General features: G+C 40.2%; 1 protein-coding gene across 15 annotated transcripts; it reads right to left on the bottom strand.

Annotated features, from left to right (window-relative positions):
• Positions 1–26: 26 nt before the first annotated feature.
• tcf3b (transcription factor 3b) lies at positions 27–27,519 on the bottom strand. 15 transcript variants are annotated; one of them, XM_023408034.2, is made up of 21 exons: positions 26,994–27,519; positions 23,916–24,012; positions 21,681–21,753; positions 16,039–16,112; positions 15,257–15,329; positions 14,673–14,713; positions 14,301–14,433; positions 13,445–13,491; positions 9,053–9,152; positions 8,854–8,954; positions 8,374–8,497; positions 8,162–8,220; positions 7,382–7,457; positions 6,919–6,980; positions 6,501–6,695; positions 5,528–5,639; positions 5,106–5,256; positions 4,719–4,772; positions 3,942–4,180; positions 3,676–3,824; positions 27–3,545 (listed from the first exon to the last, which is right to left on the bottom strand). In XM_023408034.2, exons 2-20 carry the CDS (start codon positions 23,988–23,990, stop codon positions 3,682–3,684), a joined length of 1,932 nt encoding a protein of 643 aa, XP_023263802.1. In that variant the 5' UTR covers positions 23,991–24,012; positions 26,994–27,519; the 3' UTR covers positions 27–3,545; positions 3,676–3,681. The 15 variants fall into 15 exon arrangements, with proteins under 15 accessions (XP_023263802.1, XP_023263801.1, XP_023263799.1 ...); XM_023408033.2 differs by having other exon boundaries at positions 6,919–6,983; positions 26,994–27,518; XM_023408031.2 differs by having other exon boundaries at positions 6,501–6,698; positions 26,994–27,518.
• Between the last annotated feature and the right edge of the window lie 194 nt (positions 27,520–27,713).

Raw genomic sequence — 27,713 nt, 5'->3', positions numbered from 1 at the left:
ACAAATTCATTTTCCGAACTACAATAAACCCTTTATTACAATGTTTTCCTTTATTTTCCTTTTTATGTATACAATATTCAAAAGCCAGACATTGGAAAAGGTATAATCTGTTATTAAAAATGGCACATTTATTGCTACATTACTGTTATATACAGGACAGTTCTCAACTATATATATTTATATATATATATATAAAAAGAGAGAGAGAGATTGAGTGAGGCACTCTGAGGACCTTGCAGGAGTCATCCTCACTCCCAAGATGGCAGGCTCTGTACCTGTGAATGTATTTAACACTCAATAGTCTCCCCTCCTTTTAGTTCAACAAAGATATGACAAAATTGATGAAAGCAAGCGTTTTATTACTGCTTTCTTATACCAAAACAAGTCCAAGCCCGTCAACTGAACACTTTCCATTATAATATTGTAATTTTCTGTTGACATTATGTGCTCCTGCAGTGGTCGGTTGCTTTTCTGCAAACTGTGTCTGTCAAGACTTGTGTCAAGAAATAAAGTTCCCCCAAACAAAAATTTGAGTATATAGCTTGCGGGCTAATGGGATGTTCACAGAATACTAATTGACATCAAGTCAGATTTTCCCTTGGAACAAATCGACAATATTCAGTACACTTATTGATCTTGTAATAATAATTATAGTAAAAAAAACCAAAACTTCAAATACAACTTTTTGAAAGAAGTAATCAGAACTTCTCACAAAAAGTCACTGTCAATGTTACCAAAGAGCTGGAAGAGTAAAAGGTCAGGGGTGAAAATTGTCACTGAAGACAAAATATACTGAAAGTCACTGCAGCAGAGGGCTTGCACTCTGATATACAGAAATTTAAAATGCTCCAAATCATTAGACTCTACCTACTATGGAAAATAAAACTCACTCCCTACATTGAAAGTGAAGCAACACATACACTGAAACATGTTAATGTGCATCAAAAGCAGACATTCAGAGCCAAAAGCAGCATCTCTTGAACCCTGTTATGTCAAGTGATTTAGAAATATAGGGTAGATAGAAAGAAAACTCATGACCTGGACCCATGACCTTAACTAAAACAGCAGTTTGGACAATATAATCCAGTTGAATAAATCAGAAAAAAAGGAATAAAAACTAAACAAGATCTATGTAACATTTATTTATTTAACTAGATACACTGAAAGAAAATCTCTTTATACCATTTAAACTTCTTCCTGAAAATTGAAAAAAGCATTAGGAGAAGGGAGGGTGGGGGAATGAACAAGTACCTCTTTAATCTCCATGATAAATGAAATGATATGGTTCACAAAATAAAACTGTCTTAAATGAAAATACAAGTTCAGGCACTGATAAGGTATCACTCTCCCATCATGACATCTTAAGTCTTGAGAATGAAAAGGCCACACTATTGACTTGTATAGGTCTTTTTCGTCATCTCTTTTTGTAGAAATTAAAACACACAAAATGCTCTACCTCCCATTTGTGATTACACGTTGGTAAAATGCAGTCAAAACATGACATGACATGGGATTAACATCACAATAACACTGTTTTGTTCTCCATATTATCCATTACCTTACACGCAAATACCGACGTCTGCCTCCAAAATATGTGCAGGATACTAAAAAAGTGAGCTGCACACAGAGCCACTTGGTTGAGGGCAGACATTAGAAAAAGGTGAAATGAAAACTATTATACTGTACTGACAAAACCCAGGAACACAAGTTTGAAAATGAAGGCGATCCACATTTGTATGGTAGCTACATTCAAAACCAGTTGCATAATTACTGTTAGAGACAAAAATCCCTTCCCACATTTTTCCTCGGCGCCTCACTGCTAAAGTCAGACCACTTTAACAAGATTGCAGCACAAACTGTCCACATACCCCCAAATGGAAAGAAAGAATTCATCTGGGTAGCTGATGATATGCCTTACAACTAAAACTGGAATAAAGGATACACCAAACGCTTTCAATATTTGTCTTCAATCATCTTTTGACCCTTGGTTCAATTTTGAATTAATTTTTCAACAAATTCATTTAAATGTCAAATCCCCTTATTCAGCTCATCTACAATACACTCTAAACTTCAAACTAATATTGCCATTTATGTAAAAAATCTACAATGTATAGACTAACAAAAAATATATATTTTTATATATATTTAATTTTGAAAAATGAAACATATCAGAGTAATGTATGAAGTGAATTTACACATCACACTTCTCTCAGTAAGAAACGTGAGAACAAACTTACTCAGGAGATAGGTGAAGGGCTGTAATTCAGTGGGAATGCTCGCTTAGGAAAACAAAAGCCTTCGTTTCACAAAGACTTGTCTGCTTCAACAACTGCGTACTGATGAGATCCCTCCATCACAGGAACCCAGATTTTTTTGTCTTTTACAGAAGATCGATTAAGGGGGAAAAACTTGGAACTGTGAAGTCTGCTGGCATTGTCAGTGAACCATTTCAAGAAAGCAACAGCACTGATTGGTGCTTATCACTTAGCAAGAGTCTCAAATGGCTTTTTTTACAGGACTTTCAGGGACTGAAATGCACTACAGGTCGACACTTAACTTCCAGCCTAAACCTATACAACTGTGCTTTGTCTTGTCTATGAATGCTTTAGTATATAAAGCAGTACAAAAACCTGAACCTATGACAAGGAACTACTGGAGTAATACTAGAATTCGTGGTCAACACAGAGGAAGAACAGTTTTGTAGTTGACAGATTCTACCACTTGGAAAATTCATAACCTTCAAGGAAGGAGTCTTCTATTCCAAGTCTCCAGATGCCTTGTGGGACGAGACCGGGCTCCAGTCAGAGACTGCCTCTAGGTCAGAGTTCCCGTCTTTCATGTAAGCTGCATTTGAACTGTAAAAACTTTGACCTTCCCTTGTGACCTTTTCACTGCCCTCCCCGAAAATTTGCTGATAAGATCAAGGAAAAGTCACTGAATTTAGACAATTCAACTTCAACTATAGGTTTGGTTACATAACATATGTAAGACTGTACCATCACGCTGGGAATGACATACATTAAAAATAATTGCTCATACACATAAGCAATCCCTTACAATAAATGTTCCTCACATGTAAAGCAATTTGCTTAAATGTCAAATAGAAAACATGTAACAATTAGGCACAAATCCTTGATTCAATTTGTGTTTGTTTAGGTCTCCTTTCTTTCACCAGAGCACCTCTCGGCAGTGTGTGAAGTCCCAATTTGTGGCAGGACATAAAAGTACTCCGGCGTTCCATCGTGTGGAAACCAAAAAAGAAAAAAAAATATTAAATGTATAAAACAAAGCAAAAAAAGAAAAAAAAAAAAAGAAGAAAAAAAAAAGTTCTTCACATTTGAGCTTGTAGTCATGGTTGGGAGTGCGACAAACAGGCTGTGTCAGTTTTGGCAGTATGCATGTGTGTACGAGTGTGTGAATGTGCATCTTGAAACTTGAACGGACAATACACAGACATGTCCACATATACACACACACTGAGAATAATGGGTGGAAGAAATTTGTTAAGGCCACATCCTCTGACAGCCAAGGAAACACCACCAGATCTGTGAAAAGAAAGGACCACAAACATTATGCTGACTGCTAAAAATGTAATCAAGTGTAGAATAAATGCCTACAAAATCCTCTGGTTTACATTCTGAACAATCACTTCATTAGCAAATCCTCAAGACCTACCTGGTGTTACATGTGGCCAACTGGATTGTGGCCATCTCCTCCCATACTAGGATGGCCTCCTGAGAGCTGCATGGGTGCTTCACCGACCCCAGACACCTTCTCCTCCTCACGGCGTTTTAAACATGCTGCCTTGGGGTTAAGGTTACGCTCTGACAGAGAACAGGAAAACAGAAACAGGCTTCATCAGTATCAAGAAATGACTGCGTATTTAACAGAGCCTAACAAATCTGTGCTTCCCATCCACCACGTGCTGCTTGCAGACTGACCTCTGACTTGTTGTTCTAAATTGAGGATGACATTGACGGCTTGGTGCAGGATGAGAAGTTTGGTCTGAGGTTTGTCATGGCTGAGGTGCAGCTGGCACATCCTCCCAAGCTCCTTGAAAGCCTCGTTGATGTCCCGTACTCTGAGACGCTCACGGGCATTGTTAGCCACTCGCCGTTCCCTCTCGCGCTCCATCTTCACTTCTGGGGGAACGTCCTCGTCATCTTCATTGTCCACACTGCTTACAAATAGAGATGAAGTGATTAAGACATGGGCAGGACGAAATTTCAAATACACCATCAAACACCATAGTACTGAACTTTTGTACTGAATTGATGTGCGAGCAGTTTATACTATATAAAAGTGAATACTGTGAATCTCCCATTTCAGAAGATCAATTTGCAATCTTTACCCCACGAAAGTTAGACAGGTTCACTTTTAATAGTATACTGCACTATGTGCACATTGTTTGCTGCTGTACCTAACATTATGTATTGTAAGAAGGGAAGGCATGATAAGCTGGAGCATGCACCGTTTCCGTCATCAAAAAATCTTTGTGTTTTAAGATAAGGATTTGTGTTCATTTTCAAGTTTTCCATATCAAACCTCCTTTGCAGCATATGGCTAGTGAACTTCAGAATGTCATAATATTTTACTACAGTTATTCAGCCAATTAAAATTCACATTTTAGACACCAACGCCATGAACATGTGCTTTGAGTGATGTCTGGTAAGAGCCCACAAAGCACAAGACATTGATTCTCTATTGGAGAAACTTACTCATCTTTCTGGTCTGAAAGGCCAGAGAGCATCTGGAGGGTCAACGCCTCCTTTCTGAAAACGTGACATGAAGGGAGGGGGATTTTGACATTGTTAAACATCTAACCCAGACTGAGCCGTCAGTGGGACACACAGGAAAGAGTAATTGAATTACATTATCTTTTATAAGTGTCTAACAGCTGACATTTGGAACCTTGCAGCGGATATTTCCACCATCAAATGGTTCCCTTTATATTCTCATACTTGGCATTTGTGACAAGAGAATCTCCACCTTTGTGGGATAAAATTGTTTGCACTTGAATTAAACAGCACTATTAAACAGTTTTGTTTCTGGTCAAAACACAAATGCAGGGTAAAAGTACAGGGAAACAAGTAAAGACAACTGACCTTGTTCGACTACGTGCTATCTTGGAGTCCTTCTTTTCATCGTCAGACTTGTCTCCAACAGAGTTTTCATCATCATCATCATCTTTGTCTTCTCTCTTGATGTCTGAGCTGCTGGAGGAGTGTGTGGAGCGAGCCATACCACCAGGGAGACCTAGGGACAAACACAGAAAAGTGAGAATTCAATTCCAAGGCACTTAAGTCTGGGCTTAATCAAAACTCCCCTTTTCTGGAGAGGGGATTTCATTTGAGTCTTAAGGTGGAAAAATTATGAATCAGTGGAAATGTACACTAGAACTGTTGCGAAACCAATCATTCATTTCAGCACCATTACAGCACAAAATACAAGACCTTCTATTATGTAATGTTACTAAATAACAACATGCATTTTCTGCTAAATAAATAAACATATGAGTCAAACTTACTGGTAAAGGCTTCTGGCTGGCCAGCTGACGGTGTGGGTCCAGATGCGTGATGACCGTGCAGAAGAGTACTGCTGGGAGGAAGGCCTGTGGGCTCCTCATGTTTCCCTCCCTGTTGATCAAGGTGGAGAACAATGATGTGAATCTCACAAGGACAAATAGAACCACTACAAAACAGATTGCAAGGGATCCTCCAACAAAATGTGTTGGTCCAACTAAAGTAGGCAGCGTGGCTAAAATCAAAAAAATTATGGGAAGAGGTACATGTCTGCAACTGAATGAAACAAATACATATACTTTGCAAAGCAGCTAATAAACAATGTTAATCATTTCATTTGCAAATATTTTTGTGGACTCAATGCTACACAACTCAGTGAAAATTATGCATGAAAATACTTTCTACTTCCAATTGCTTGAAATTTTATTTTGGCCAGCAGATGGCACAAATTATACTGTGTTTGACAGGCATCCTTCCTCATAGCAATAAACTTCTGAGTAATGCAATTTTGAATCAGTGTTTTGTTTTTTTTTTTTGTTTTTTTTATATATTTTGCTTTAAGTTTTTGGCTAACTAGGACAGAAAACTAAATAATTTAAAAAGCAATTTGTTGTGCAACATAAAACTAAGATCAATCAATATGCCCGATCAGTCCAAATTTTTACAAAGTTACATCAAATAAAGTATATTGCGCAGGTTAAGGTTCTTGTAAGTGATGTTACAAACAACATATAGTATCTTTTTCTCAACCCTTATACCGACAGTTTCTTCAGCAGAGGCTGATGGGATGTGCGTGTACAGAATTCCCCCCAAACAAATCTGAATCTCCACTCTGACAGTGTGACCACAAAGTCTTTGCAAATAACTTTATACATGTTATGGGTGTGATAAAATTAACCAAAAACACAAATGAACACTCTTGTTTGCCTCATGTTGTGGTCATATACCATCAAAAGTCTGGTGGAGTAGGTGACTCACCATAGCAGGATGTCTGTTGCTGAGGGCAAGGCTGGCGTTGGGAAAAGCTGGAGAGAGGCCTCCGAGGCCCCCGTTGTGTACTGAAGACAGCAGGCTGTGCATGTCAGAGTGGGCGCCCTCTAAGCCAGGGCCCTGGCCCACAGCATGGCTACGCAGTACATGGATGGCCTCCTCCAAACGATCCTCCATTTTATTCTGCTACATAAATACAAGAAACGCGCACTTATATATGATATCAACAGGACAAAATACAAGTCCAAGAAACAGCTAATAAATATAAACAGGGTAGTTTTGATTTAATGATTTAAACAGTAACATTTCAACTCATAAAATAAGCACATAAAGGCTAGTAGAATATATTACGGCAACTCCATGTTTCCAAATGACTTTGATGTAACAGAAAAATGTTTTAACATACCAGTGGATGTGGTTGCCCTTCATAGTTGGGTGTGGTTGGTCTTTGCCACTGAGACTGAGCTCCTGCTGTGAGAAATATTGGGATAGTGTTTAGTGTTAATTTAACTTTACACCAGATGGAGCTGCAGACACATTTCTGTGCTAAAGAACATTTAACACGCAGAGGATCATTTTTGCTCCAAGAAGTTCAGCTGATTCATTTTTGTGTGCCAAGAAAAAGGTTGCACTCAAACTGAACAATGTAAATGAATTGGTCTAATGTTGGTATTCTGTGGCTGAAACTAATATATTATTCAAAACGGATGGTTGCATGGTAGAGTTAAAGATAGGAACAAAAGAGGGTAGTTTTACCCTCTTTCTCTGAACTGGCAAAATGTACATAGCTCTCAGGTTGTCAGGAATCTTACATCGAAACCGGGTAGTAATGACCCTTATATTATCTGTATGCGAGGACTGAACTGTACCTGCGATGGCCTGAGGAGATCCAGGAGTAGACGGAGCTGAGGAGAAGTTATTACTGTTGTGGTCCGATGGGTAAATCTGAAAGAAATAGCCAAAACATCTCAATGTTATGCCTTTAGAAAACACAGCAATGCTTTTCAGTATTTTCAGTATTAAGCCAAACAATTCAAACTACTACTGGGCAAGATATGGCAAAAATGTCATCAATGTAATATTTCCTACTTCATACAATATTTTTCACTAATCACTCATATACCTTGTCATGAAACTCTAAATATTAGAATGAAAGAGTTTATTTAAACAGACAAATAAGTCTTACTGGGCAAAGGTAATATTTTCATCAACCTGAAAAAGTTTGAGCTCCCAGCTTCATTTGTTGTAGATCTGCCAAACTTGAGGATTGTTTGTATGGTTTAAAACCAATTGCATATCCAGAGATATTGAAAATACAATGTATGATATGATATTAAAGTATACAACAAATATTAGGTCTTTAGACTTCACTGTTGGGATGTGTCTTCAATATGTTTTACAATGGGCTTTCATCTGTTTTGAATCAAACCATGAAAAAACAAAAACAATAAACCAATGATGGAATATTTTGTTAGCATCATCGTCATCCTAAGTTGAATTCACACTTATTTGTTCTTTCTTCACAAGAATCGCCCGACAATATCACATTGTCACTTTGTCAGAGAAAATAAAATCCTGTCGAAAACTGTCGTAATTGTTTTATTGCCCAGCACTAATTTAAAAAAACCAACAAAGAGAAAAGAACTCACTGAGGCAAGAGCCTTCCCAATTTCATCTCCTGAACTGCCAGCTGTGGTGCCTCGGTTGGCTGCAGAGACAAAATAAGTAATATGAGTCAGATGACCTGCTAATTTGTTTTTCGCAGAAAAAAAAAAAAAAAAATTACATGACCAGGGAGTTGAATCAGTGACAGACATTACCAAGATACTTGTGTGATGAGTTCATTTTAGCAGTTCCTTACCCATAATGCCTTCTCCGTTGATGGTGGGTGTGTGGTTGTAGGTGGTGGGGGCTGAGTGGAAGCCATTGACTTCGCTGCCGTGCAGAGGATAGTTCTGTGGGGACAGAGGCAGGGGTTGACGCTTCTGGAGAAGGGATACAAGCAGCTTCATAAGGCACATACATCGCTCACAGAAAAAAAAAAAAGAAAAATCTTATCAGCTTCATAATGGGATGGAAGTTTAGCTTTAATTACTCAGTGTGTTAACAGATAAATAAATGTATACATCTCAGACGATAGGTATAGGAAATGACACTTCAGCAGAGCAGATGCTAAAATCTTTGATCTCAATGTTTATTTATACATTCAAGTTCAATTTCCTTACAAGCAACAATAGAAGATATGAGCTATTGTAAAGAAAGCAATAGATAAAGGTGAAAAAGAAAAAAAAAAAAAGATGACCAGGAAGACAGGAATGTGACTGAATCTGTTTCTACCCACCATCCTGTCTTGCGGGTTAATTGCGGAGAAGGAGCCTGGCTGTCCAATGTGTGGAGAGTTGCCCAGCATGGCCGAGTAGCCAGAAGATGACCAGGGGTCTTCTAAGAGAAGTGGAGACACATTTGCAAATATGAAAACAGCTTGACAGAAAATATTGCAGAAAACAAAATCATTCCAGTGAAATTTTGTGAAAAGTTACCTTGCATGTAGAAAGAGCCAGGGTAGACAGCTCCAGGCTTAGCACCAGGATATCCTCCATTGTCTCTGGTGTACTCATCACCAGATGTGGAAGCATACACCTAAACAAACATGCAGACAGTGCGCAGTTGGTTCATGATTTCTACAATAACTACTTTAAACTTGAAAATAGATATTTTATGATTCTGGATTAAAAGAGTTTTCCTATGTCACCTCGAGCATCATGAGAGACAAAGTAGTAATGAATCAATCCACCCTATCTTTGCTATGGAGAAAACACTAGCTTTAAGTGGCCACAAGATGGCAAGAGGGAGTCTGCCGGCGGTGCAGGCAGGCCGGCTCCTCGCCTGTGGAGGAGAACACAGCGGCCATGGCATGCTGGGCACAGCGACGGCTTGAATCCCAGTGCACAGTGAGCACTTCCTCTAGCTCCCAGGACCCCAGTGACATCGCACTGCCTGGCCTGCAGCCCCTCCCTAGAGCACATTCGGTATCAGCTCGCACACATACCATGCATTCAGTGGGCCAACACACACACATACACACACCCATGCACACTCCACTAGCAATACCCTCAAACTAGCACTATCACATTCTCTATGGCATCAACAGAGAACTAGAAAACATGGATATGATCAGCTCCGATGAAACTGGACATTTTATATTAGCACCTTAAAGAGTCAAACATCCTCTCTGCATATTGCTAACAAAAATGGATGCTGCGCCTCCAAAGCCACAGACTGAAGATGGACATGAGAAGCCCTCAGTTTCTTGACACCATCAGTCACCACTCAGTTCATCTTTTCTCTCCTCCTCTGTAGTACATGGCAGATAGAGGAAGAGAGAAAGAGAATTGAGGCTATGCTGCAAAGAATGCTAATCCAGAGAAGGGATTTTTTCTGTAATTTGATTTAACAGGGAGAAGTGGAAAGGGAATGGAGAGATGCACTTCTAATTACAGAGCCATCTGCCTGTTCCTGGACCATATCCAACTCCACAGGCAGCTGGGCTGAGGAGAGGGAGCGAAGAGAGGGAGAGAGATGGGGGCTGGGATCCAGTCAGCAAGAGAGAGAGAGAGAGCGAGCGAGCGAGAGAGAGATGGAGAGAGTGCAGTGGGTAGGGGGTGGTAAAGGGGCAAGGGGGAGGATTGAAGGGAAAAAAATGAAGGCCCTGATGATTTATGAAATGGGTAGAGAGATAAGGGGTGTTGACGGGGGACAGGAGAAGGTAATCTAAATGACTTAAACAAAGCTTGATATGGCCAGGGGAGTGTGAAGGAAACAAGGGATTTAAAATGATCACGGTTAATTCAGGGGAAAACATGACGGAGATGGCTTCATTTAACAATAGGCTTTGAGTTGTTCTTTCACGGGGAACAATGTCGAGTGAATCCTGCTGCTCTAGATGGGAACAGAGAACTACACAATGACTGGTGCTGCTGGATAATTGTATTCTCAGGAAGAAAGGGGATTTCTAGGGTAAAATCCTCAACTAATAGGGGTTTAATGTAATTCAGGTTATGACCATGTAAAGGTCTCTACACTAGAAAAACATGGGTTGTGGCAAGGGGTGGGGAGTAGATGAAGATTAACATCAACCTAACCTCAAAGCACTTTATTCAACCACAAGGGTTTTGTGGTTAGTATACTGGACAACTAGGGGGCAGAAGAGAAGTTCCTTCATGTGTCTGATTGTTGCCGATGAGAGGGGCTGTAGGTTCACAGGGTTAGGGCAAGGATCTTGTGTACAGGCATTGGTGGGTTACAGAAGTCAGGCAGCTTGAGGGGAAATGGGAAAACAGCCTTTACAGTGCTGCTGTTATTTGTCCATTTACTGATTTACAGCAGCATGATTTAAGTGACAAAAGTAGATAAAGAGAAAAAGAAGAGTATGTTGAAGGGGCGGCGAAGAGAAGCAGGAAGAGAGGGAGTGTGGGAGGGAGGACAGACCACAGGATCATCATCGGCAGTCATTAATCTGGGCTCAGACACGGGGCTAAGAGGCCTCGCAAGCACTGCGCCTCACAACTGGGTCACTCACAGGGGGAGGCCCACCCAGGCCATCATGTGGTGAAGCGTAGGCGGAGGGTTGGGTGAAATGGGGGAGGGGGGTTCACACACAGACATCTCATTTGCACTAAAACCACGCGGCCATCGTTCACACTGTGGGGAATGACTGAGGTTCAGACAGTGAAAAAGAGAGGGCCACAAACTATTCACGTTCAAATCTCTGTGATGTCATCACCATGGCGAAGCGTGTCTACACACAGAGGTGTCGGCAGCCACTGCAACACGACAACACCCGCAGGTAGAGGACAGCACCGACGTCACAAAAAACAAAACAGATTTTTTTGCCTCATTGTACAGTGAATCAAGAAATTGATTAAGCAGATCGTTCACCAGGTCCACTTGTGATCCGTCTCTGACTATTGGTCGATCTGATATGAACCCAACTAATCAATGTAGCCCGCTACAGTAGTTGCATCTGTTGCAACTTTATCTCAAACTAAGAGTCAGATCACAGCACTATAACTAACTAATGCTCGACTTCATTTCCTGCCACATAAAGCATCCATGGCTCTGTAATTTCTAACCCTAGTCAGCCATATAAATCCTTTGAATTTACTTCATCTGTGCATTAAAAAATAAATCAGCATTGGCATGAGTTGAACTTTTTTTAATCAAAATTTGTGCAACATTTACTAGAATAATGAAATCATGGGGCAAAGACGGGACTAATGAACAGGTATTTGACCAAGGAAATTTTATATTTCTTTAACTTTTAGAACATGACCTCCACAATCAGAGCAAATATTTACAACTGGTCAATAACAACTTGTCTTACTCTTGTTTTCCTCTGCTTGTGTTACTGGTGTGCTGCTTCAAGGCACCGTACTGAAACACGGATGCCACAAGAGCAGAGATGCAAAGGTTCCATATCCAGTTTATTTTTTGGGTCACTCTTGTCATCTGAGAACTACAGTAGCGCAAGGGACTGGGTTACAGAAAATGTTTGTGCAATGGCAGTATTTCATATTGATGACCCAGTGGCAGCTCAAGCAGCAAGACTGGGCTCTAATAGCAACATTAACACAGGCTACTGCATGGCAGGATCCTTCTGACATGAAATATCATGTTTGCTATCGTAAAAAGTAATGTGTCAGTTGTTTCAGGTAAATGAAGAGCAAAATATTAAGAGGAGTTACTGTTATGTTGAAAATGCTATGTGGTATTCAAGTAGACCAAACTGCCTCTGAGTCATCTTTGATCTACTTGCTGAAACTGTATGGAAGGACAAGCTGGTAATCAGCACACAAGACTCAAATTTAGCTTGTAAAAATAAACTATAAATGGGCATGATGTGGGCAACTGCAGCCTTATTCAATTCTTTGTCAAGTCGCTTTAAACCAACAGTGAGATTCATTCAGTACATACTCAAACATGTAACAGTGACTAGTGTTTCCAGCTATGTGTGGTTGCCATCATCAACACACAGGCTGCATCAGCTGCTGGGAATTCTGGGCCCACTGACAAAATGTGACACTTGGTACAGTAAATCAAAGGATACTTCCAAACTGCTTGGACCTAGGATTGGGGTTCAATAGTGCTCTGTTGAATCCAGTGTCAAATCCACTAAACCTTTTTAGATTGATCTTTAAGGAACACACATTACAAATAACTTAATATTTAGGAACTAAAACTACAAGATTGTTATTCAAAGAAGTGAAAGTTTTGCCAGAGAGATTACATATCTGCTATTTAGTCAACAACTTCCTGAATGGTCTCTACATTGTCCTGTGCTAATGTAAAAAGAGAGAAGAGATAGGATTCAATAAGAGCTTGGTAAAACTGGGCATAACAAATCCAAGTATCTTAGTACCAACTTTGAACTGGATCCAAATTTGAACCAGCTATTAGAATCAAACCTACTTGGGCCTCTCATGCACTCGACTGCCTGAAACATCTGCATCTTTATTCCACAAATCCATTATCTCTGTGTCCTCCCAAATCGTATAATTCCAGTTACAAGACTTGACGAAGTACCTCAAAATCGTATAAAGTTGCTCGTCTACATGACAACCAGACCCTGAACACCACTTGAAACCACTTGAGTGTAGTGTAGAGACAACCACAGTGATGATGTTTATTGGGGCCTGAGTTGCCTGACTGTCAGCTCACAGAGTTTGACTGAGCAGAGGATCTTTACCCCTGTCAGTCAAAGAACTGCTCAAGCAGAGTGGGGAAAGCAGTGTGTATGTGTCGGTGTGCAGCAAGTGTGTGTACTGAAAGAGAGAGAGTGAGAGAGACAGAGAGTGAGAGAGAGAGAGAGAGAGAGAGAAAGAGAGAGAAAGACTGGCTGTGAGCTGTGAAGGCGAGCAGAAATAAGCTCTCACCGAGGACGGCAGGCCAGGGGGTTTCCGAATCTTCTTTGGCTGGGTGTCTACATACAGGCGGTGGAGACACAGAGAAAGGTGAAAGAGAGAGAGAGAGAGAAAAAAAAAAAAAAAAAAAAAAAAAAAAAAAATCAGCAAAGACACATATGTCAATGTTATGTCAGTTCAGGTGCAGTTTCACCTGCGCTTGCTCTAATTTAAACTGCAGAACAAAAACCAGAAAACACACAACAGCACCCTTCCATGCCAATCTGTATGTACATGTCAGTGTGAATGAAATGATGCTGTGCAGTCATCTGTGCACGGTTTTGTTTTGAAAAGATTTGTCATATGTTCACAAAAATTACAACAACAAAAAAAAAAAAAGAAGAGTCAAGCACAACTGTCAACTGTTCAAAAATGTTTACACAAAAGATGAGAAATGCACTTTCGGTCTAGTAGCTCAATTTCACAACTATGCTCCAACAATTTCATAAATTGTAGAGGTAAGTACTGCTAAACCAATTAGTCTTTTATTACTGTAAAAAATGTTGAAAAAAAAAAAAGAATAGTTTAAGGCCATTCTTAAGCAGAAATGACAATTTGCTCCTTCCAACCTCTCAAATGTTTTCATTTGCTGGTATTCTTAGCCATCAAAATTGACATCTTTGGCTTTTGGACCATTGGTGAGACAAAACAACCTATTTGAAGACATCACCTTGGGCTCTAGGAAATTGTGATGCTCATTTCCTGCCATGTTATAGACCGAACAATCAAGAAAATAATAATAATCAGTAGATTATCAAGGTAGGGGAATGGCGGAAAATAAAAACAGAGGAAGAAATTACTGGTGCCACATGCCCAATGTCTATCTTACCTATGCCTCCCTCAGGCGGCCTTCTCCTAGGGTTGTTGGGGTATGATGGGTAAAACTGGGAGCCAGACTTCAGGCCAGAGGGGGACATGGCATCTGGGCTGGGCATTGCTATGTCGCTGGGAAGAAAACCAGGCTAGGACAAGACAGAAAGACAAGGTCTTACTAATAATACATACAGGGGCGTGGGAAAGCACAGCACAAACAAACAGCTTCTGTTCTAGGAAATGAAGACCGTTAATTCAAAGTATTTAACCTGAAAAGAGAAGTGAGAAAACAGGGCTTCCTTTACACTGACACATTACATGAATTTATCACTCACTAACGGCATATCCTCGTAGTTAAATGAAAGGAATTAGAAAAATGGTAACATACCTGGCTTCCAAAGGGAGGGTACGGTGGCCTCTCATTTTTACCTGTAAGATGAAAGAGAAGATCGTTTGAAGGAGTGAAACCCTGAGCTATTTGCACACATTAAGAGGCACTGATGTGTGCTAAAACAAATGAAAACTAGGTTTTCTAAAGTACAGAAAGTCCAGAGATACTCTCCCCTTTTTCAGTACGCTCAGCTGCATAAAGCCGCCTGCCAGAAAAAAACCCTAGGGAAGGTTTCTGCTTCAGTGCCCTAACATCCCCAACACTCAACGAATGAACACAGGCACACACACATGCACATACATGCATGTAGACACACATATACATTTTGCCACAAAGAAAACAATTCTGTGGTCATAACAAAATATGCACAACAGTCGAATTGGCCATTATCAACATGTTTATTTTAAAACTGGAGTGTGACAAAGCAACATTTCCTCTGGCACTGAGCAGTAAATTTACCCAATTTATACACTCATTTTGCTAAAGTGCTACAAAAAATTTCATCAAGGCTTTTTTTTTTTTTTTAACCACATAAGAGTCACTTGTGAAAAATTACTCAAAAAGAGCAAAAAAGAGCTTACCTGCGATCCCTGAACTGATGAACGGAGAGGACAAGCCTTCATGTTCATTGTAGTGGGATCCTTCTCCATAGCCCTATAGGAACAATGGCAAACAAGACAACATGATTAACCTTAAAAGGCAAAGAAACATGGAAATAAAGAACATGCAGGCATTAATATTAGGTATATACATTTGAACAAATACACAAACCTAAATGATAACCACTCTTTATGGCCATCCCTATCTTTTAAGCACACCTATATGGCTTAGCAGTTACCCTCCCTCTGCTTTTCTGTCTAACTAACAGGATCCATGCCAAACAAATCTGCATCAGCTCGGGGGATTCAAACCGACTTTCTTAATTATCAACTTGTGGTAATCAAAGCCCGCTGCATCTATTTCACCCCCTGTTCCTTGTATTTACACAAGAGTTGTGCCAAGACAGTTACGGCGGATGTGAAGCTGCAATTACTGGTGGGCTTCCACAGAGGTTCTGGGCTACCAGAGAGCTTGCCAATGCAGGATCCTGAGCCAAGGTTATTAGGTAGAAAGTAAAACTACCACTTCAAATCAAACATGGCACACGGCAGGAAAACAGCACAAAGCTGTTGTGGTGGCTGGGGGAGAGGGCGTGTGCATGTGTGTGCGTGCGTGCGTATATATGTTCATCCATGGCAGAGTGCTTAACCGAATATGTGCGAGTGTGTGACAATATCATGGCATCTGGTGTTAATGCTTAGATCTCCAAACTTAAAATCATGGGCAACTAAAGAGTGCGAGTGTGTGTGTATTTAGATCTTACCCGTCCTTGGCTGAAAGAGGGACTGTTCTGTTCTGCTGAGCCCCAAGACCCAGAGCCGCTGCGCTCATCTAGTGCTGAAAAAACAAAAGACAGTGTTAAGATTGACAGGTAGGGACTCAAGGAAGTTAGTCTGAATTAAATATGACAGAATCAAAAGGCAGGTTGGGCTCATACTGTGAAAGAATATTAGCAATCACCAAGTGAGAACACATAATTATTATCCTATGTGTCACTACAGATATATAGAGATGCCCTGATGCTGGAGTCATATCAAGGGAACTCGTCACAATGCCGTACTCTCAACATTCGATATCCTTAAGTGGCCACAATGGGCTTGCACAAGCCAGGATAGAGCATCACTATTGATCAAAGACGCTGCTGTCGCATTCAAGATGCAATGCAATGTTAAACCATTTCTGGGGAAAACCACGTAGGAAATGCTACTCAGTGTATCCATTAGTGTTCATTACGGTCATTGAATATCAGAAAATTAACCATTAATATCCCTAATGTAATCCAAGAGGATATAATGTCATCTAAACCACATTTAAATTCAACTCACTCGATTTGACAAATACAAAACACATAAAATAACACAAAAACGAAATGTGTAAAGACAAAACATGAACCACTATGTTTTAGGTAAAGAAAGAACTGATGTGTGGCACAAAGGAAAAACACAGCCAAAAGACTGGTGGAGCAGAAAACTCCAAAATACCCCCATCATCCCCTTCTCCCTGTCTTATGCACTAATGCTATCCAGGCTCTCTGGAGACACAAGGCTTAATTGCATGCTGATTTGCATAATTGTGCATATTAATGTGGTTTCCTTATGAATATTCATATTTCGTCTTTGATTTTTGCCTAATTAAAAAAATGTGTGTGAGAAAGCAAAAGAGAGAGTGAGCGGGTGGAAGGAGAAAGCAAGGGGACGAGAGAGGGGGAGGGAGAGAGAGAGGGAGAGAGAGAGAGAAAAAGAGAGACAGAGGGAGAGAGAAGGAACAAGAGTGAGAGGGGTCTGGGCGAGATCAGCAGCCTGGCTGACGAGTGAGAATGAGTGATGAGACTAACAGAGCGGTGCAAGCACCTACACACGCTGCGACAGCCGTGATCTATGGAGCTGATGCCAGTGGCATGGAGAATCAGGCAAACAGGGAGGAGAGGGGACCTCAAAAGATCAGCCTCGCTCACTGTCAGGTCGGCCCTGCTGAAAGGCCACAGCACTAATAAAGCGCTGCACCACCATCAACCATGTCCAATGGCACAGGACACTGGTGATGGGCTCATCGCTAAATAAAGATGACAGACTTTGCATGAAGACACTTTAGCCAAAGCTTGGTGCCAGGAGAAGTAATACCAAATTAGCAAGATAAAAATCTTCTTCAGAGAAGAGGCACCAACAATGAGGTAGTCTGTTTCTAGCCTAGCTATGAATGAATCTATTTTAACTCAAACACCCTCATTTCTCCACTTGAAGACGCTCTAGCTTCATCCAAAACTGCTGTTAAATCAAAAGTATTTTTATATGTATTAAACACATAAAAATATAGTAGGTTACCTGCAAAATCACATCATATCATTGTCAATAATCACCTGCATTGAGTAGGCCTACCACCAAGACAACAAGTAGAGGTGGAGAGTAAGTTCATAATCCTCACCGCTATTTTCAATACACCACTCATCCACCTATGGAGCCTCCATTTGGCCAGTGGGGGTGCAGAGGAGAGAGTGAAAGCACGGCTGTGCAGGAGAAGTCTGACAACATTGTTTCACACTTACTGGAGTAATTAACTCGAAGGCAATTAAAACAAGGTGGAGAGCTGCTGAGGTGACACTGACGCTCAGCCAGCCTAGAAGAGCCCAGCTATGCCAGAGGAGAGATCTTTCTATTGTTGTTAATCTCTTGTCATGTGTAATACCAAATGCAAATTGACAGTCACCACAGGCAACCAAAATGATAAAATAATGTATAATGGGCTTTTAACTGACCAACCATGCTTCAAATGCTCTTTTAAAAAAACAAACAAACAAAAAAAAAAACTTTCAGTTAGGGTCACATGCTACACTGGCCACTACATTTGAGATAACATTTGGCTGCTGGGTATGTTGCCATGTTGCTCTTGCACAAGCAAGTTTTAAAATCTAATTGTAAAAACAAGATATGTACCATTTAAAGTGGGTCGGTGATGTACTACTACATCAATTATTTTGGCCAGTAAAAATATTTATAGCCCTTTGTTTTAAAACAACCCTTTGCCCGTGACCTAAAAAGTTGGCTCTAACAGTTAAAGAGTCTGAATTCTCTATTAAATTTAATAGGACAAACTCAGTTCTTTATGTCCTAATTTCATTTTTACTCAATCTGTTTATGAAACCCACTTTTCATATTTTTTGTTTGGAAAATAAAAAGAACTTGAAGCTACCACACTTTTATTATCAGCTACTGTAGATGCCTTTTAAAAATCCCAGCAATTGATTATCTTGACACACAATGGTGTGATACTTTCGTAGCAGCGGTAACAGACCTCCTTGGGTGAAGTGACAGCTAGCAGTTTTTTGCTGTTTTTATATTATATTGCTAGAAGCAGAAAAGAAGCTTCCAGTGGTTCAACAATCTTTTTTTAACCATGGATAAAAACACAAATGGTTTAAATTTATGAACTTTAACTAACAGACGAGTAACTCTGAAACACATGATTCCAGTGCCTTTGATTACAAATATTGATGAATGCATTAAAATGTTTATCCATCTGTAACAACACATTTCCACATTTTTTGATACTAATTGTAAGGGGGGAAAAAAGGTGCTGTACAAAATCTAAATAGCATTTAGGACTAAATGATTAATGTCAATGTATCCTCTCAGTATGCAATTCATACTTACAGGACATCTCAGATTACACAAAGAGAGTTCTTGAGCACTGTAGCTCATGCTAACTAACAAATTTCTCAAACAATGGACAATTATAAAAATGGAGGAGCATTACTACACTGAAGAAAAACTGAATTAATTTACAGTTCAACTGGTGAAACTGGCCGTGCCCCTTAAGTCCATAACAGAGACGAATGCTTCTTATCAAATGGGAGCTACATATAGCTTTAAGTGAAGTAAGAGATTAAATTTTGAACAGTCAATGGGAAAACAAGGTTAGGACTTAAAATACTCTGAATTATCCACCAGTTAAATATACACGTTCTCTGGAAGCATATCACATCCATCTAGAGTTTGACATGGCTAGTGTGAATGAAGACAAATACTGACTCACAACCAGAGCCCAGAAAAAATATTTATTTTCTAAGCCACAAAGCCTTCTTACGGCTGCAGGCTCTGAAAACATCTAATTTAGTTGAAGAAGGAAGCCACTCTCCTTTGAGATTTCCTCTTTCTGAGGGCTTATATTTTCTAACTACAACTCACTAATGCACAGAGAAATGCACAGAGAAATATATGACACAATACTGCAGCCGTGTGTAGGTATACAACTGAGAGTGCATAAGTCAAACACATAGCTAGTCAGCTAGCCAGCGCGGGAGACCACATGTGTAAATTCACAGTGTTGTTTGTTGTGATCTCAGGGAAGCGAGCATGTCGCGTCCTGTGTATTTGTGTGTTTGTATGTGTGTGAAGGGGGTTGGAGACGTTGCCAGCAGCTGCAAAGGTGACAGAGGGGACGCCTGCCTGAAGGCTTGTGGGTTTGGCCAGCTCCCACCACACACCATCACACTCTGCCTCCCCTACTTCTCAAACATCCCACACTTCTTGCCAATCCTCTCCTCTTTCCTCTCCCCTCCACTCCACTCTACTCGACACACCCTCCCCCCCCCACACACACACACACTCTGGCCACTGAGGAAGGGAGAAGGACGCCTAATGCAATTAGCACCCCTCTGAGCACTTTTGTGTTGATGAATAGTGGTGGTCTGGTGGGTCACTAGGCTGCCCACTACCGTTCCCGCGCTGCTGGGGCCTTGAATATACAAGCCGCCTAAGTGACGTCATAGGCGGACATTGTTCTTTAATGGTCATCATTTCTATAATAAACAGGTGTCCTTGCCTCTAGCCATATAGTGTTTTGGTCTGGGCTGGGTTTCAAAATATGGTCCTGTTGACAAATCCAGGCATTACATACATACACTCACACACAAATATATATATATAAAAAATTATAATTATATGCCTCATATGTCCTGACTGTCTATATGAGTTTTCTTCCTTATGCAGAGAGAGTGTATCCTACGTATTAAACAAGTTATAACATGACACTGATCTATAAGAAACCCCTGGGCGAATGTTAGCATTTTGACTCTTAAGTGCTATTAGAGGGTACCTGTAGATCTCCCAAAGTTAAATTTGACAGCTTGAAGTATCGCATTAAAATGGGTGTCAATGACCAAGGGCCACACTTTAGGACACGAGGAGGGGGGAAGGAATTAACTCCTCACTGCTTAGTAATTGCCTGCTGTAATAGAAACAAACAGAATCCTGCCTTCCTCGGGCTGATCCCTATTCAACAAGCTCTCTCTTCCACTCTGGCCACTCTCTGCATGCTGGGCCAGTTTAAGAGGCTGCGAGCTGGGGGTGAGGGACATTGTCTCGGGCTCAAGCCATTTCCTGCAGATCAGTGGGGGTAAGAGCCCTGTGCTGTGTTGGGGGAGGAGTGTTTTACACTTCAGGGTGGGGGAGTCGTTTCAAGTCCATAAGCCCCCTTTTTTGTCTTTGTTCCTCAGTGGCCAAGTTCTCACTCTGGGGAACACTGGGGAGTGTGACTCGATTTCACACGCCAGGTTGGCAGGGTGACAGAGGAACGAAAGTAATACAACTTACTAATAACATTCAGGAAGAGAGAAAAGCTCACTCATAAGCTTCAGGTGCTTGAGGGGGTTAAATGGCGGCTAGTTCGCACTTTAAAATGTTGAAATAAAGACTAATAGGTTGTTAAATAAAACTCATGGAGAGATATTAATAAATCTTCTCACAGTTTCAATTCTTCATACAAAAATATTCTCGGCCTGGAAAGATTTAAAGGCGCAGTCAATTTTTTTTGTTTCTCAAAGATGTGCCGATGCTACATTCAGGACAGTTAAAAGGCCAAGAACAGTAGTCTGAAAGGATTTTTTTCTATTTAGATAACAATCAAGGAATCACCACATAAACAGGCCTAGAGGAAGCTGCAGCTTTTTGCCAAACGGTAATTTCTTCAAAAATTACTTACACTACTCAATCTATTACAATCAGTGTAGGATAAACAAATACAAGCACAACCATTTCCTCAATTTTGTAAAGCTTTGAGCACCACAAATAAAATTAACCTCTGCTATAAAGGCAGTGGCAGAGATCTCAAAATCTGGGCAAACAAAAATGAAACTGTCTGCATGCTAGATAACACACGGGTTGTGTAGGAAAAAAATTGGGATTCGGGCAAGCTAACCTTTTAATGCTTAGGTAATACATACATTTCTTAATATTAAATTAGTATATTGTTGCTTTTGCCAAAACATACACATAGCCACAGTAATGTCAGTTAAAATCACATGCTCAGCTAAAATAAAACCCAACATTTGCCGAGACATACAGTGCAGACAAAACATCACCCCTGCCATGAGATTTAGTGTAGGTTTGTGCATTGAGCTGAAAAACTTACCTGATCCACTAAACTGACTGCTGGCAAGTGTCATTGTCCTGTTCTTCCCGTTGGCTACTGGAGGCGCGAACATCTACAAGACAAAAGAGGAAAGATACTGTAAATAACAAAGCAAAGGATGGCACACTTCACACATCCTATTTCTACCAATAAATGACATCACACACACATGTCGTTCAGCTGTTGTATGTTTTTTTCCCCTTACAGGCCCTTCAGGTTTGGATCAGTCTAAAGTGAGATACTATTGGAAAAACATTGATTTAACCATTGATTGACAACAGCATAACATCCTGGTACAGACTATCAAACATTATAAGCATTCAAGTCCTTATTCACAAAATACCACATTTCAAAAACATGTAATCTCTTTATTGTAAATCAACCAATAAAGAGGCACGTTTTTGCCAAAGCAAATGTACAGCATTTGCAATTAAACCTTTCAGACATATCTGAGACATAAAGACCAGAGGTCCAGAAGTATACTATACTTAAACTTCTAAAACACTTTGATGAGGCCATGGGTTCTGTCAGCGTGCCACTGTGGGCTTTACCACGGTGTGGTCTAAATATCTGCTGTGTGGTATCTTTCAGTGACGTACTCGACTGTACAAAGCAAACCTTTTTGAAAGTAGGACAACATAACACAATCTGCCACTACCACATATGATCTTTTTTTTTTTTTTTTTTTTTTTTTTTTTTTTTGAACAGTCTAAACCAGTCCAACAACCGATTTGGAAACCATCTTTGTTTCCATTACATTTGGTTGCAGATATCTCTGACATGTGTAGCTTTATTCCACGTCCAATCAAGCGTGCATTTTCGTGACTAGCCAGCAAATAAACATAGAGGAGGAAATTTGTTTGTACAATGTTTGACAGTTCCTCACCCATATTACGAATGTCACATTTAGACGGAACATCTGCTGATACAAACTGGCAGCTGATCAATCTGAGCTTTTCTAACACAAACCCAACTGTTTAATGAGAGCCTCCCACAAACCCCCCTTCACAACAAGGAGTGTTTTTCTTTCATGGGGTAAGACTTCCTTTAAATACCAATGGTGTGGCAGATAATATGACTACATTAACGAAGCAGCTAACTGAATCGTGCAAGTCTTTATAATGGAGCTCTACCAATAATGCACATCAATGCATTTCCAAAAAAAAAAAAAAAAAAAAAACAAAAAAAACAAAAAAACAAAAAAGAAAAAACAAAACAAAACACTAAAATAAAGCTAGTCCTGCTGTTCCCTGGTGTTAAAGCCCTCAATGACTCTTGTAATGATATCAACACTTCAGTATTTATCAACTGTAGTTTATCAAAAGAAATCTCATGGGACATTAATTCTGCTGACAATATTTATTAGGAGTCACAGTTTAGAATTAGCTATTGTGCCCCATATATATTAATTACCCAGAGCTGGCAATTTAGCCTCACCAGCTCCTCAATTTATTTAGGAGCAAAAACTAACACAGCTCCATTGGGCCTATGAGATGTTTATGTCAGCGTAAAGCTCAACAAAGGGCTTCAAAACAAAATGAAACACAGGTAAATAAAGCTGAACAGAATACCTCTATCCACTTTGTAGATAATGTCTGGAGGATAGCTCTGAAAGCATCTCTGTGAAAATGTCTTCCTAAAGACTAAAAATATGACAAAAACAAATGCAGAAGCTGCCTGCGCATACATCACATTATTACCCCCCCCCTTCAGATTCTGTTAACAAGACGAACAGGGGTGAAATTATTTCCACCATCTCCTGCCGTCGTTCTTGATTCACTATTTACATTTTATAGTGGACACCAGTTCATTTCAGTAAGGATCCACTTCCTTGTTGCTGTATCTCTACATCACCTACATAATTGAGTAACCTATATTTAAAACCTGAATTCATTTTCACCAGTCACCCTGAGGTATAGCAATATTTTACCTGCCATGCTTTGATGTAATCAGCACTACCTCTGCATGCCAAGAATGAGGGATGGAAATAACTTGAGCTCACACAACCTAATGTTATAAAAAAGATTTCAGGTTTTCTGTTGCAGATTTTAAGAAATTAAGTTTCCTACTAAGTTTCTTTCCACGCCCCTTTCCCCACTTCTCTCATTCAGACCTCCAGCTCTCCTCTGCCCCTATACCCAGACCTGTATCGCACTCTCTTTAGCTCTTTCTCCCAGTGCCACCCACCTACCACTGCCACCCAAAACCACCCAGACTGCTCTCCCACTCTCTTACCGCACTGAAATCCAGGAGGTCGCTGAGTTCCTTGTCAGTTCCCACTGCAGCCATTCTTTGCTGCTGTTCGTTCATACCCTTCAGTCTCTAATAAACCCTATGAGAGAAATTTGCAGATACAGGATTTTAATGGCACTAGCAAGCACAAAGAGAAGTTACATGTAGTTCTTAAAAAAAGAAACAGGGAGGATGATGGTAATGAATGATTCAAACTATTCTAGCTTTGCTATATCACAACCCTTATCTTAACCTGTCAGATGATTCATATTGGCAAGTTATTAGCCTCCCATAAGACACCAGTGCAGGGGTGCAGTATGTCAGCATTTTTCTTAAAAACAGAAGCAACGTTCTCACTGCTAATGCATCAAATTTATGCTTGTAATTCAAAAATTATATTAAAAATAAAAAAAGATGCTAGTCATGGGCAAATCTTGTGTATTTGGAAAGTTAAAACATGACGATCAGTGATCGTCTATTGAGTCTCCAAACATGGCTGAAACATGCAGCTCAAATTACTAACCCCGCTGAAATACAGACCAATGAGGGAAAACAGACAACACGAGGCTACTTAACACATAGACTTTAGGCAGGTCTACTTAAAAGTGATAATTTCTCTGAGACACTGCCTTCCCATCCAAACAGTACAAGACAATGCCATGAAATGATGAATACTCTGCCTTCAGTCAAATCACTACCAAGTAATGACTTAAAAAATTGTCTTTCATTTTACGCGACCCTGGCAAATAACACAGCCATATGTCGATCATTGCTACATAAAAGAGAATGTAATACATTTACAATTACAGACATAATTGGGACTATTGTTAGCCCAAGGAAATAGTGGTGAAAGGCAGAGCTAATGACTATATGCAAACACGTCATTACCAAATTACCATATGTCAACTCAGAAACAACCTTGTCAAATGACACAGTAAGCATGAATACTGGATTTACCCTGTGTTTTGCATTCCAACGCAAGCCCGAGGCCGCTCTCTGATGCTGAGCGGTGGCTCTGCAAGCTTCACAGGGAACTAGTGGTAAGAGGAGCGAGTGGAGGAATAGAGGCACTTGGACACCAACAGGTGGTGTGCTTTTACAGCCTCTTTTGTAACAGAACTAGCATAAATTGATGCCACCAAAAAACAAAAAAAAAAGATGGATGTCTATAGTGGCAAATTGTAAAATGTAAACAAAGGGAACTCAGATGATTTGAAATTATGTCAACAAATAAAAATATCAATCCACAACCACTTGTAAGCAAAACAATCTAAAGTAATAAATTCAACAGATCTTTTTCTACATGTATGAAAACAACGCAAGTCTCTTCTTGTGTGACAAAGAGTGCAATCCAACTCCAGTGAACTCAGGCGAGCAGAACTAATTTAACCTTGAGACAAGGAAAGGAAGTGAACACACACAACACATCGCCCCAAGTGTAAATAGGCTAGGAACATGGCTGTCATGCCTTTTTCCAAACTTCTGGATAGGATGGCCAAAGAAGGACTAAATAGGTCATAGACACCACTAAAATAAACTAAACATTCCCAAATATCATTTAACCACTGAGTTAAATGGAGTAGAGCACATGGAGGGGCTTAATGTAACAAAATGGCATCTTCAGCTAGTGCTGGATCAATATTTGAAGCAAGCAGATTAGGGGTCTTTGTCACCCCATACAAGGCAGAGAAGGCAGGTCATTCTCCACAAAAGAGCCTGCACTTTCAGAGAAGCAAACCCCTCAGCTAAACAGATGCCTTACATCAAAAACTTAATATTTAATATAAATTTATGAGACCAAACACGACTCTAATTTTGGAGTCTGTGTCAGTTTTTGACCAAGACTTTCAAAAAACATAATAATGGACCAAATTAAGTTCCTTTGACCTGTCTAACAAACATGTAATTACTTGAGGATAATTGGTTTTTACACTTTAAAAATGTAATTTAAAAAGTACAATTCCGTGCGCATAGATTGTGCAGTTTTTTGCCGTTATTAGTAATGTCAAATGTTAACATAAAAGCAAACTAAGTAACTATAACATGTGTTTATGTCAATGCTATTACTATTGGAACAACAAGGACTGCCGTACTGAACAGAAAAGGCAAATTCAACTGTTGATTCAAACACTGCCCGAAAGAAACGGATGTTAATGTCTTGTGCCAGAAACATAATTATAAATAATAACCACTTTGGGTCAAACAGTTTATAACAATGACAGTAAACATCTAGGGCACCACAGGATGTAGGCTGTACATTATTTGATCATCTCCGCTAGGCCACATCCAGGGCCAAGCTACTGCTGACAACTAACCCATTCACCATTTATTTTGAACTATGTTGACATCATCCTCAAAACTAACAAAACCATAATATCCAGTTGTGACCTCCCAGTGAAAACAGATTATGTGTAAAACAAGTGCAACGGCCCTGACCCACGAGAAAAAAGAGCAATGGTCCAAACTTCATGCAACAAAATACTGAGCTCTCTTTCTTTCACATATTAGGGTTCAAGTCGTGCATTATGAGGGAGTTCAGTGGTGGAGACGGTGGGGGTGGGAGCATGAGGAATTTCCTGCCAAATGTGTAATAAAATAAAGTCTAGCTGGTGGCCAGACACTTCCATAAAGGAATGTTTAAAGGGCTACCAAATGGGTTTTATGGAAAGTTTGTCTCGGGCTTGTATGGAAAATACGCGTAGGCCCACAACACAAAGTTTAGCTAAAATGCTCGCCAACATTATACAACGTAAAGATTTCATATTTCCACATACTAGCTAGAGCTAGTGGCGGACACACGGTGAAAAACAAAATGAGGCTTGTTAGGCAGGACTAACATTTAACGTTAGTGGAGTCTTTTTGCAGAACAAAGGAGTAATTTCCTCCTCTCCGTGGTCGATGCGGAGACCATCACACACTTAGCTCGCCACCTCAAACCAGACAAAAACTTACATCCCCCGCTTTAACCACACATTCCCAAAAACTTTTCGAAAAATTGCAGGCGTCGAAATAGGTGTCAATGAAACACATCGAATTCATGCAACTTCCCTCGAAACATGAAGTGAAAGAGTGTGTTTTTACCTCTCCTCTCCAAGTGTCTGATATCCAACAGTAAAAAGAAAAGAGACTCGCAAGGGGAAAAACATAAAACTTCAAGAGAATTTCGACCTCAGTGCATGAAACGCATTGGAGCACAGTAGATGTCTTCCTTTTGTCCCGGTAAGCCTGCTTTTCACACAGCGCCCACGTGTTTGCTTCAATGTAACAAGCCTGTGTGCAAACAAATCTATTATAGTAACTAATGTCGCGTCTTCCTTTTTTGTTGTTACAACTGAGATGATTTCATTCTTCTCGTAGACATCTTCACCACCTCCGTCCACATTGTCAGACGCAACAACGTATCCCTCCGCACAAATGTGAGGGCCTCAAACGCCAGCGGTGTCCGATTTCAAACGCCTTTGAGAGAGGGGGTATTTTTCCAGGGGAAAAAATACAGGCTTAACGTCTTCCGATGGTCAAAACGACGGAAAATTCAAATTGCGAGTCCCAGTTTTGAGTACTGTATCTGCAATCCTCAAAATGCTGGAGCGCTGCGAGGACTAGGTCGTCCAGCGGAAGGCTATCGTAAGAAAGTTACCTGCGATTACACAGCAGCAGCTTGACGAGATGGCACGATAAATGCAAAGGACCTCAGCCAATGAGAAAGCGTGCACGCTTGACTGACAGCAACACCAGCCAGCAAACGGCTGCACATAGAATTTATTCCCGCCTTCTTCTTGACGCTCACTTTCCCTGTGTGCT

The sequence above is a fragment of the Seriola lalandi genome, unplaced genomic scaffold, assembly GCF_002814215.2.
Source record: "Seriola lalandi dorsalis isolate HSWRI2012SDOR001 ecotype SW California unplaced genomic scaffold, Sedor1 jcf7180002054353, whole genome shotgun sequence".
NCBI lineage: Eukaryota > Metazoa > Chordata > Actinopteri > Carangiformes > Carangidae > Seriola > Seriola lalandi.
Note: the sequence above shows the minus strand (reverse complement) of the source record. Positions and strands in the feature narration are given on the sequence as shown.